Source organism: Brachycentrus maculatus, unplaced genomic scaffold (genome assembly GCF_059751285.1).
Source record: "Brachycentrus maculatus isolate JH-2025_06_01 unplaced genomic scaffold, ASM5975128v1 h1tg000266l, whole genome shotgun sequence".
Classification (NCBI taxonomy): Eukaryota; Metazoa; Arthropoda; class Insecta; order Trichoptera; family Brachycentridae; genus Brachycentrus; species Brachycentrus maculatus.
Genome location: NW_028281017.1, coordinates 885091 through 898641, shown reverse-complemented (window position 1 = coordinate 898641; position 13551 = coordinate 885091). Strand labels below are relative to the sequence as shown.

Below are 13551 nucleotides of genomic sequence, written 5' to 3'. Positions count from 1 at the left end.
GTGTTTGAAAATTATGTGGAATGAGTAGAAATATGTATCACAATAGATTTTAAGAAAAAGTGGTATTTACCAAGTAAAACTTAAATCGAAAGTATTTAATTTATAACATTTTGAGAGTGTCCAAGTACTTGTTCACAAATTTAGATTATCTCCAATTATAGGAGTTATTTTTTTTAGATTATTTTTTTGACATCTCACCATAGATGAAGAAGAATATGGAAGTCTGGGCATTTACGGGTCTTACGACCGTCATACACTTATTACATACACCGATTCTATCCATGATTGATAACCACACTACTCAAATTCTTGGAACTTCTATATATATATATATATATTTATATATATATATATATATATATATATATATATATATATATATATATATATATATATATATATATATATATATATATATATATATATATATATATATATATATATATATATATATATATATATATATATATATATATATATATATATATATATATATATATTTATATATATATATATATATATATATATATATATATATATATATATATATATATATATATATATATAAATATATATATATATATACATATATAGAATTTCACTAGATTGAAAGAGTTTCTGCTTAAAAAAAGCTTCTTTCATCTCGCCAATAGATGTCTCTAGTGAAATTCTAGTGATTCAAGAGGATAGTTAGTTTTAGTCAGCTGAATCTAGAAAATGTAACGAACACCATAGTCTTAATCGTGTAGCCGGAAAAGTAGGAGTCATCCATTAGCCACATTCCATATCTGTTCAAACCCAGACTGCTACAGTGGGCAGTCTGAATTCGAACAGTTATGGAAATGAATTTGGCAGAGATTCAAGGGTTCCGTAATGGCAGGAAGGGGGTGCGTACCAAACTTGTAGTATTATGCTGACCACTCAGAAACTCGTCTATTTATTGCTCAAACAAGACGAATTTCAGCCAAGTTTGAGTAACGGTCTAGAACAAATATTTTTATCGCAATATTAGGGTAGATGTATCTATATTAAACATCAGACCAATCGCGTACGTTAAAACCAGTTAATACTCTTCTTTTTTTTTCATAATCCTTCAAATCTCTTCAAATATCCATCATTGTATCTGGTTGTGGTCCCGTGGTTGATGTCGCGGACTCGAGTCATGGATTGTGGGTTCGAACATTCTCTACCACAGTTTGATACCTATTTTTAATGATGAGCTGCCAAGGCTCACAGAAATAGTATGAAATTGAAGTATTTTTGTGAATAATAAAAACAAAAATATTTCTTTTTTTAATTAAAAAAATAAAAATTAACATTTTGAGTGTGTCCAAATACTCGTTCACAAGTTTGGATTATATCCATTTAGGAGTTATTTTCGCAAAAATATACAGTTGTTCAGTTGTTAAAAAACAAGCAAGCAGAAACAATGAGATTAGTGTGTAAAAATAAACTTATATATAAATATATATAAAACCCTTATCCGCACCCAAATGGTACATAGGGCACTGTCATATAAACGCAGTGTTATCTTGATCGTTTATACATGAAGGAAAGGTGATCAGCCCTCCGCTTCAGGTACCAATCCATGGTAATTTTAAATAAATATTACAGTGAAAAAATCACTAATATTTATTTTACCCTCCTTGGAAATCGAACCCGGAACCTCCAGAAAGGTAACCGAGCGTGCTGACCATTACACTACGGAGGCGGACAAAAAAATAAACTTAACCTATTAAAAAATAATGGAGTCTAACTATAATGATTAAAGAAAACACTTCGTTTTTTACCACTTGAGTTTTATTATAGACTACATGTTTCAGAAGTTAAACTTCCATCATTCAGGTCTGTATAATAACTTAAATATATAGTTATTATACAGGCCTTAATGATAGAAGTTTAACTTCTGAAACATGTAGTCCATAATAAAACTCAAGTGGTAAAAACCGAAGTTTTTTCTTTAATCATTGTAACATGTCTTACCACAAAGTTAATGCCGAAACAATAAATAGAGTCTAACTATCAAAATAAAAAAAAACTTCAAAACATTTTGTGTGTGTCAAAATACTTGTTCAAAAATCTGGGTTTCTCCACTGGTAGTTGTTTAACATTTTCGACAAATTAACATGGATGATGAAAAATTTGGAAGTCTGGGTTAAGTTGCTTACGTAATACCCAGACTTCCATATTCTTCTTCATCTATATTACGATGTCACAAATGCAAGTAAAAACTTAGCAACTTGGTAACGAAATTCGGTAAATTTTCGAAGAATGACGCCTTAACGAATTCCCGTATTCCTTGTGATAAATCATTCTAAATTACGCCATTTTTAAGGTGACTGTAAAATCGAAAGAGTGTTTTTGGTATTTAACCCTCGGTTAAATTTACCGGATTCGAGCTTTATGCACAGTGGGCACGCTCCTTAAGGTGGAAAATAAAATTAAGAGAGTTTCCACCTGGTTTCATAAATTTTCAACTTCACTTTGTAAAAGAAAATGGGAAATTTGAAGAAAACGTTATCACTGCCCTCTCTAGAAATATTATTAGCAACTTGTGGAAGGATATTTTGATTGCGATGAAATGCATACTTCATAGGCACTCAATAAATATATTTTATCAAAAATATTATTCATATCTGTACATTACTTAAAAAAAGCAGAAATCTTATGTGTATTGAAATCGGATATCAATGAAATAAAAATTCAGATTAAACAAAAATTATGATTGAAATTTTTTCGCATTTATTGAAGGAATATTTTTTGTGTAATAATATATTCAACTTTAAAATTCACGTAAAACTGTTTAAGAAAACGTTAAAAATCATAATTTTAAACAGTGGTAAATATCAAGTCACTTATGGTAAATATCAAGTTACTATTGAAAAAAAGTCGCTTTCCAGAGTTGAGAAAAAATCGTCGATTGATTGCTTAGGCGGTCACTTTGTGGTAATATTTTTAATTTGATTTTTTGTTTATATATATAAAACTAAAAACTAACTAACCATCAAGCCGCTTCTCCACGGGGGTAGGCAGAGAGAATCGAACGCCACACCACTCTGTCTTTGCAAACATTCTTAGCCTCTTCCACATTCATGCATCTCCTCATACGTACTCGACGATTATTACAAGAAGAGACGATATTCAAGTATTTGACATACCTGATTATGTATATATATATATGTATATATATATATATATATATATATATATATATATATATATATATATATATATATATATATATATATATATATATATATATATATATATATATATATATATATATATATATATATATATATATATATATATATATATATATATATATATATATATATATATATATATATATATATATATATATATATATATATATATATATATATATATATATATATATATATATATGTAAGCGAATGCATGAAAAGGGGAAGTGGTACGTTGGAGCATAATGACACGCTTGTTCTGTGGTCTGGAGTACAGGACACAGAGCGGGCGAGTCAGGGCGTCGCGGCGCTACTATCCCCAAGAATGGTAGAGTGTATGAAAGAATACAAATGTATAAGTGCCAGGCTCATGTGGATCTCCTTCAAGATTGGAGTCACGAGTATCCTTATCGTAATAGGGTATGCTCCTGTGAACTCATCTTCTGAGGATGTGAAACGAGAGTTCTGGGAGAGTGTAAGAGAAGTGCTGACAAATAGAAGATCGAATGAAAGAGTGATTCTAGCAGGTGATTTTAACGGATGGGTAGGCACTCGGAGGGATGGCTTCGAATCAGCCTTAGGTATGTTTGGTGATAACAGAACGAATGGTAATGGGAATAGTCTGCTCGAGTTGTGTCTGGAATGGAACCTCTTTATTTCGAATACTTTTTTCGATCACAAGGGGATCCATCAGTATACGTGGGAGAGAGGGAATGAAAGGACCATAATCGATTATGTTGTTGTTGACTCGAGATTGAGGAGAAATACAATCGATACGAGAGTATTTAGAGGGGCTGAAATGGAGTCGGACCATTTCCTCGTCGTATCGAGAGTAATTCTGTTCCGTGGATGGCGGTCCAGGAACAAAACTGTTCCGGTTTCATCTAGAGTCAAAGTTGAAAAACTACAAGTCGAGAATGTAAGTAAGTCGTATGAAAGGGAAGTGAATGAAAGATTGAATGTAAGGAATATGGATATGAATGTAGACGATACCTGGGAGCACATCAAATCGTGTATGTATGAGTCAGCAAAGAGTGTATGTGGAGTTGCGATCCAAGGTAGAAAAAAAGGAGATGCATGGTGGGATGAGGGCATGAAAGGACTTGTCTCTGAGAAGAAGAATGCTTGGCTAAATATGTTAGCAGTTAACGATGTTAAGAGTGAACTTTTTAAAATAATGAAAGATCGGTATAAAGAATGTAAGAGAAAAGTGAAAATGGGAGTAAAAGAACGGAAAGATCGTCTAAAGAGAGAAGAAGGTATGAAAATGTCAACCCACTTTCAAGAAAACATTAAGCTTTTCTGGAAAGAGGTAAAGAACGCAAAGAATGAGACTGAAAATGGAGGTATGAAAGTTATCAAATCAAATGATGGTAAAATATTGACGAATGAAAGTGAAATGAAAGAAAGATGGAAAGAATACTTTATGGAAATTTATGAAAGTAACGGCAATGTCTCCACCGAGACACCCATAGAGGCAAGGGTGAGTGAGTGTATGGTATGTGAGATAAGTATGTCAGAAATAACGAATGCCTTAAAATTAATGCATAACGGTAAGGCTGTTGGGTATGATAATATTGCTATAGAGTTTGTAAAATGTGGTGGACTGACCACCCTCACATGGATTCACAGACTATTTAACCTGTGTCTTGAGGAAGGATACACACCTCTGGATTGGAGACGGGCAGTAATCATGCCTCTATTCAAGGGAAAGGGATCTCGCGCAGAGTGTGGGAATTATAGGGCGATAAGCCTGCTAAGCTCTGTCGGTAAACTCTATAGTAAGATTATAATTGAAAAAGTTAGAATGGTGACGAAAAAACGGATTTGGGATGTGCAAGGTGCTTTTATGAGTGGAAGAGGTTGTACAGATCAAATTTTTGCACTACGAATGCTGACGGAAAAGTTTTTGGCTAAAAATCAGAAACTCTTCTGTGCTTTCGTGGATTTGCAGAAAGCGTATGATAAGGTTGATAGGATAAAATTATGGAGCGTGCTGGAAAAATATGGAGTAGACAATAAACTTATACAAGCAGTTGCTTCCCTCTACGAGGGCAGCACAGCTAGTATAAGAGTGAATGGGGACATTACATCATGGTTTGCAATATCCAAAGGCGTAAAGCAGGGATGTGTAATGTCACCATGGTTGTTTAATCTTTATATGGACCATTGTATGAAAGAGATTGAAAGTATGGGAGTCGGAGCGAAAATGATGAATATAACTGTTAGTTGCTTGCTGTATGCGGATGACGCCGTACTGCTAGCGAGCAGCGCGGAGGACTTGCAACTAATAGTGTCAAGAATGTACGATGTATGTATGGAAAATGATCTGGCAATGAATGAAGGTAAGTCAAAGGTCATGGTGTTTGAAAGAGAGAAAGATTTGACAGAATGCAAGATTATCGTGCACAATGAATCCCTAGAACAGGTGCAAGAATTTTTATATCTAGGAAGCATGTTCACAAGGGATGGAAAAGTGGATAAGGATATTGAGAGAAGAGTGAATGCAGGGAATAGAATAAATGGTGCTTTTAACAGAGTGATTGGGAATAAGAATATGTCCATGGAAGCCAAGCTAGCGGTTCACAACGGCGTGCTAGTACCGACACTAATGTATGGAAGCGAAACATGGAACTGGCAAAGGAAGGATGAAAGCAGAGTGAATGCTGTTGAAATGCGCTCCCTCAGACGAATGTGTGGAAAATCATTGTATGACAGAATTAAAAACGATGATATAAGAAAGGAATGTAAGGCTGAACGAGGAATAATTGAAAAGATTAGAAAGAGCTCTTTGCGGTGGTATGGACATGTGGAGCGAATGGATAGCGAGAGAATGACTAAGAAAATATATGTGGCGAATGTGAGAGGGAAAACAGAACGTGGACGACCGAAAAAGACTTGGCACGATCAGATCAATCAGAACCTAAAATCTGGCGGTGTCAAAAGTCTGCGTAATCGGAGGGCATGTATGACTAGATGTATGGATGTGAAGGAGGCTAGGAGTGTATGTCAGGACAGAAGAGTGTGGCGTTCCATCCTCTCTGCCTACCCCTGCGGGGAAACGGCGTGATGGTAGTAGTAGTAGTAGTATATATATATATATATATTTATTTATATATATATGTATATATATATATATATATATATATATATATATATATATATATATATATATATATATATATATATATATATATATATATATATATATATATATATATATATATATATATATATATATATATATATATATATATATATATATATATATATATTTAAATATATATGTATATATATATATATATATATATATTTATTTATATACATATATATATATATATATATATATATATATATATATATATATATATATATATATATATATATATATATATATATATATATATATATATATATATATATATATAATATATAAATATATATATATAAATATATTTATATATATTTATATATATATATATATATATATATATATGTATATATATATATATATATATATATATATATATATATATATATATATATATATATATATATATATATATATATATATATATATATATATATATATATATATATATATATATATATATATATATATATATATATATATATATATATATATATATATATATATATATATGTATATATATATATATATATATATATCTATATATATATCTATATATATATATATATATATATATATAAATATATATATGTAAATAAAATACCTACAGATTTTATTAAATACATATATTACCGACTCTCAATATTGTGACAGTCGGTAAAGCAGATTGCGCAAATCTACCACCAGACGTCGCGCATGCATCGCACTGAAAAAACAAAAGACCTCAGATAAAAATATTGTGTTTGGTTAATTGTCATATTATATGTAATTTAAAATATATATTATATTAGAAAGTATTCAATAAAAACCCTACTTTCTTCTTTACAAATCTAAAGCTCACATAATGGAGTTTTAAGACGAGTTGCAGTTTCCACAAGACGCGACTTAAAACGCTTGAGTCATGGATAAAAGGACTTAATTTCAGTTAGAAACTGTCCTCGGTGCTTTGGTCGCAAATAAAGCACTTGAAACACTGCAACCTGGAGGACATTATCGCCTCGACTAGCTTCCAACCGAGATCTCCAGCGGTAGATAACCTAATATTTTCTGGTACGTTAACCGGCTGAAATGAGGTATATCTACCGAAGTAACGATGTCGTAGACCGGATAACATTTATGAAAAGAATCAACTGAAATTATTTAAAAGATATCAGCGGTTTACAGGTTACATGCACGGATTTTTTTTGGATGTTCAGTGAGCTTTGCTTGAAATAAAATGATGAATTGTGGTTGGTGCGTAATGCATGGAAACGCTGATCAATAAGGTAGGTTTTGATTATAATTCATTATTTCAAACCCTTATCCGCACCCTAATGGTGCATAGGGTACTGCATTATATAAACGCAGTGTTATCTTGATCGTTAGTTAATACATGAAGGAAAGGTGATCAGCCGGAGTGTATCATGAGTGTACATCACTATAAAAGCAACGCTTAAGGATAAAATAAAAGAGATGGTTTAGAATACTTTTAAAAGCAAAGCAAATAAGGTACGTAAGAATATCCTTTGAACATAATCTAAACTTATGTTAGCTACGCTATAATAAGAAGCAAATATGACAGAAATACAGTAAAAATAAAATGAAATGTTTAAGAGGTAAAATTGAAACAGAGTAAAGGTAACTAAAGCAGACAGAATAAAATAATAAGGCAAACAAGATAGAACGGGGTAATAAGTTCAATTTGTACCAAGAAGAAAGTATAATACAAAAGTAAGTTTGAAAAAGTACAATGTAGAAATAATATATTAGTTCTTCTTCAAACCCGTATCCGCACCAGTAGGTACATAGGGCACTGTATCATATAAATGCAGTGTTATCTTGATCATTAAGGAGATATTCGCAGACTGAACTCATTCGCCAGCCAACCACCGATGAGGTAAAATTAATGATTTTTTTATATCTTTCCATGACAGATTTTACTATAGAATGGATATTGGATTTTTTTAGATATATTTAGATTTTTTATTTTTATATTTGTATTTTTTTAACTCTTTACCATTCAATAACTCTTTTTTCAAAACTTTACGAGATTGAAGAAAATGAACATTCGTAAAATTATATGTTTATTTGTGTAGAGAAATTAAATGTTTATAAAATTAATCAACTTTGTTTTCACAACTTTTTTATTAATACAGTTTAACATACCGGTTTCGACAAGAACCTGGTCATCATCAGGGTTTATTATTGATTTAGGATTTTTACGGGGTGTGTGGAAGTTTTTGGTGAGAGTATTTTTTATGTTTTTAATGTTTTTTAATTAAAATAAACCCTGATGACGACGAGGTTTTTGTCGAAACCAGTAGGTTATGTTGTATAAATAAAAAAGTGGTGAAAACAAAGTTAATTAATTTTATAAAGTTTATAAAATGTGCCACAAAGTATCTGCGGGAAATATTCAAGAAATTAAATTAACGAGTATGTACAATATATAATACGTTATAAAAGAATCTTGTTACAAAATGTATCTGCAAAAAAATCAATCAAATAACCACTAACGTAAATAAGGGAGTAAATTACGAAATCAAGCATGTCCCAAATCCAACCCCCGTTCCCGTTGATCGCCACATCACAAAGGACCCTAATATCTGCCGGGATATCATCGCAAGGACTAACAACATTACCGACATTTTACTTTATTATTCAAGTATATATCCTGGAAAGGTCTCTAATTCCATTCTGAATACAGCCCATCCCTTGTCGTTGTAAGATTATTTGCTAAACACATGTACGGATTTCATTATTTGTTCGCATCTTTTGTACGACACATTCTAAGATGGTATCGAAGAGCAATATATATATATATATATAATATATTATTTGTCGCATGGATTTATTGTTGTATGTCCCAAATTGCATTTTTTTATCATAGAGATGGATGCTTTCACCATTATAAAACACAATGAAAGCAACTTTTATAATATTGAATTATTTGCATATAATATTGATAAGTTTATCATATAGAGTTTCTTTTAGAGGTATACAAATTAAAATTTATGCTGCCACCTGCAGTGTGGCATGTTGCGCCGTCTTGTTGAAACTACAGCTCTGTCACATTAATGCCATTCAAATGAGATACGAAGAAGTCGGTAATCATGGTTCTGTAGCGCTCTCCATTGACCGTTGCATTCAGACCGGCATCGTCTTAAAAAAAATATGGCCCAATGATTCCACCTGCCCATAAACACACCAAACAGCGGATTATAGTATCTTTATTTATAAACTAACTAACTAAACATCACGCCGCTTCTCCGCAGTGGTAGGCAGAGAAAATAGAACGCCACAATACTCTATCTTTGCAAACATTCTTCGCCTCTTCCACGTTCATGCATCTCGTCATACATATCTGCCGATTATTATGACGATAAAATATGGTATTGTATATTTAAATGATATTTGAATTAAAAAAAAATAGTTAAAAGCTTGACTTGAAATGAGTTCCTGGACCTTTTTTGTTTAAAAAAAGCCCTTAAAATCTGTAAAAAAGATTTTGATTTCAAAAATGGGGCTAGCGATTTTAACCATTCTAAATCATACAAATAGATTCAGAGAAAAATGGAGAAAGATGTGTGTTAGTACACCAAACATTAAAAAAAAACTGTGCGCAACGTTCGTATTCCGTGTTTGCATGTCGACAATACGATCTCTAAAGATGGGAATGTCAAACAAATACAATTGTTTACGCTGAAAAATAAAACGGAATAATAGGGATTTAATACGGATTAAGGGTCGTTTTCGCTTGCATACATTCCTCCCTTATGATAGAAAACATCCTTATTTTTTTCATCTTAATATATATAATATAAGATTCAAACCAATATTTATATTTACAGGGTATTTTATTTAGATATATACAAATTCAAATTTCCGCTAATAAATTGATGGTGACACCCGCTGTGTGGCATGTTGCGCCATCTTGTTGAAACAACAACTCTGTTACATCAACGGCATTCAACTGAGGTACGAAGAGTCAGTAATCATGGTTCTGTAACGCTCTCCATTGACCATTTTTACGTATTTCTATAGTTCACTATTGTCTCATTGTCGACAAAAATGCTAAAAATTCACGTATGCTACAGAAAGATGACATGATTCGAAGGCATGGCCTATGTGATGTTGTATATGAGCTGATCTTAACAATCTTCAAAGACGATTAGTTGGGATGGAGCAAGGAAGAAGAAGAAGAGATTGTCTTGTACGTATTTTTATAGCTCACAATTTGTAGTCTGATTGTTGAAAAAAATTGCTCGTTTGCGTAAGCAAATGATAACGCGTCGTTCATTTGTCACTTTGCTGGAATTCATTTAACTCTAAACAATGGTCAAAAATAAGATTAGTCTTGCGCGTATGTGAACTCAATGTGTCCATTCACGCTCCGTAACTCTGTGCTTAGGAATGCGAGATTGTATCAAAAATGCAAAACGCAATTAAAATTTTTAAAATACACACTTTTACGAGTACCGCCGCCCGCCGGCTCTAGATAACCGTTTGAATACTACCGAGATATTTTAACAGTTAAATAATATACATAATTAACCCATCCACACATCAGTTTTTATTTTTTTAAATATTTTTTATAAATATTTAAGTATACAAATATACTAATTGAACGTATCCCCGAATAGTAAAAATGTTGCCCCACCCGAAGGTAAAAAGGTTTGTCAAACAATGACGCGCTAATATTTTACTACTTCTACTACTACTACCATCACGTTTCCCCGCAGGGGCAGGCAGAGAGGATAGGACGCCACACCCTTCTATCCTGACACACACACACATATATATATATATATATATATATATATATATATATATATATATATATATATATATATATATATATATATATATATATATATATATATATATATATATATATATATATATATATATATATAATAATAATAAAACCCTTATCCGCACCCCAATGGTGCATAGGGCACTGCGTCATATAAACGCAGTGTTATCTTGATCGTTTACACATGAAGGAAAGGTGATCAGCCCTCCGCTTCAGGTACCAGTCCAGGGTAATATTGAATAAATATTAGAGTGAAAAAATCACTAATATTTATTTTACCCCCCTTGGGAATCGAACCCGGGACCTCCAGAACGGTAGCCGAGCGTGCTGACCATTACACTACGGAGGCGGATATATATATATATATATATATATATATATATATATATATATATATATATATATATATATATATATATATATATATATATATATATATATATATATATATATATATATATATATATATATATATATATATATATATATATATATATATATATATATATATATATATATATATATATATATATATATATATATATATATATATATATATATATTTATATATCCCTGCGAGAGGGACGGGAGGGAGGGAAAGGGGAAAAGGGAAAGATCAAAGTTCAAATAAGATAAATTACGTGAAAATTGGGACACACTACGATCGACTTAATATGATACGAACTACCACGGACGGAGGTGTGGCTTAAATCTCTGCTGATATGCGAATGTAAAATATTCCGATGCCAATGGGTTAAATGCGCAGACAAGATTGCGCAGTAGGCTCGCGTCATAAAATTTATATTTTGGTAGTATGTTGGTTTTGAATGCGCAGCAGCGATGGGGAAGAGAGATAAAACAGTGGACTGCGCAGAGCAGTGATCTCGCGTCATATAAAAATATTTTTTTATTTTTATTTTATGTGTATTAAAAGGTGTTCAATATTGGGATTATAAAACGTATCACATTTTGAATCGAATCAATATATTCTATACTTGGGTAAGTGTGAATTCCAACACTATACGAGATTACTATCTAAATTATGTGTTTTATTATTATTATTATATCAAATCTAACTAACTAACTTACAATGACGCCGCTTCGCCGCACCTATCTGTCTTTGCAAACAATCTTCACCTCTTCCACATTTATCCGTCTTCTCTTTCATACCCACCTATTGTTCTAACCCCTGACCAGACCACTTTCAAGGATTTGAAATGATTCATCATACCAATTTTTTCTCGATCTTCTTCTGATTCTAATACCAATTACATTCACCTCATAAATTTGTTTTACTGCTCTTTCTTCACGATACCGATCTCAAGATACCTTTCTTAATTTTATAAATAATGTCTATTTATCTTGGACTTGCATTATTTTATTATTTCACCATTCGAACATCTATACAAAATTGTTCTGTCGCACACTCGTCTAAGAGATCGCATATGACTGCATTCAGTCTACTTTTATCCATACATTAGGGTTGGACTGAGATTGTTTGATCGATTGTGCTTTTTTCAGCCTTGAATTATTTCCTTATTTCACCATTCAAACATCTGTCGCACATCGTTTTGCCGCACTTTCGTCTTAGAAGTCCCACCTGAGTGATAACGCATTGCCGTATTTGTGCTGAAATTTAACACGGGGGTGTGTTATTTCTAACCCCTACACTGCGGAGACAGTGTGTGTAAAATAATTATCCCAACGTTGTTAACCTTTCATTTAACCCTAGACTACGGGACATTCGTAAATTTTACGACAAAAAAATAATAACGCAGTTCTCACCAATAAAGAGACTAAGCTGCACAAAGGCCTAGTCTTTTTATTGGAGAGAACCGTGTTATAAATTTTTAGATTGTAAAAGTAGAAATGTCTAGAAAAAGAATTTAAATTAAATTAAAAAAAGGCTTTTGTAACAATATTAAATTTAAAAAAAAAATATGTATACTTAAAGTGTATACTTTTTACAACGTTTTTTTCACTTTCTCGTTTTGTTTTTCGTTTGATTTCTGTGTAATACAAATATTTGTATTTAATATAAGCACTTTTAATCTATTTATATTTTGATACCTATTTTATTCTTCCAGTACATTATATTAAAACCTAAATTTATAAAAGCCATGCCTTTATGGGATCTTTTTTATACTTATATCATATAATATTTTTGTACTTGTAATTGTGGAAGTCAGGAATTCCAGCTTGTAAAATTTTTGCGTTTTGGTGCGATTTAATGATTTTATATCATTTTAACACAGGATTGGTCGCGTTTTGTCGCAACTTTAATTAAGATTTCGATAGAATACAGTTAACACAACTTATTTATATATTATTTTGAGAAATAAAAAGACTTTGTTTTTTGATCCACTAGCATTTTTATTAACCAACTAGTTTCGGTCGTA

At 31.4% G+C, this 13551-nt stretch overlaps 2 protein-coding genes across 3 annotated transcripts in view; one reads left to right on the top strand and one right to left on the bottom strand.

The window, feature by feature from the left end:
* pxb (putative Hedgehog signaling attenuator pxb) overlaps positions 1–13551 on the bottom strand; it is a 442089-nt gene that overhangs the window by 392123 nt on the left and 36415 nt on the right. The window lies entirely within an intron of this gene.
* Positions 3421–13551, top strand: part of LOC148305661 (protein CFDP2-like) — a 46576-nt gene continuing 36445 nt past the window's right edge. Inside the window, exon 1 of the mRNA XM_088266369.1 lies at positions 3421–4125. Coding sequence (XP_088122495.1) covers positions 3421–4125 — 705 coding nt within the window. The remainder of the gene's footprint in view (positions 4126–13551) is intronic.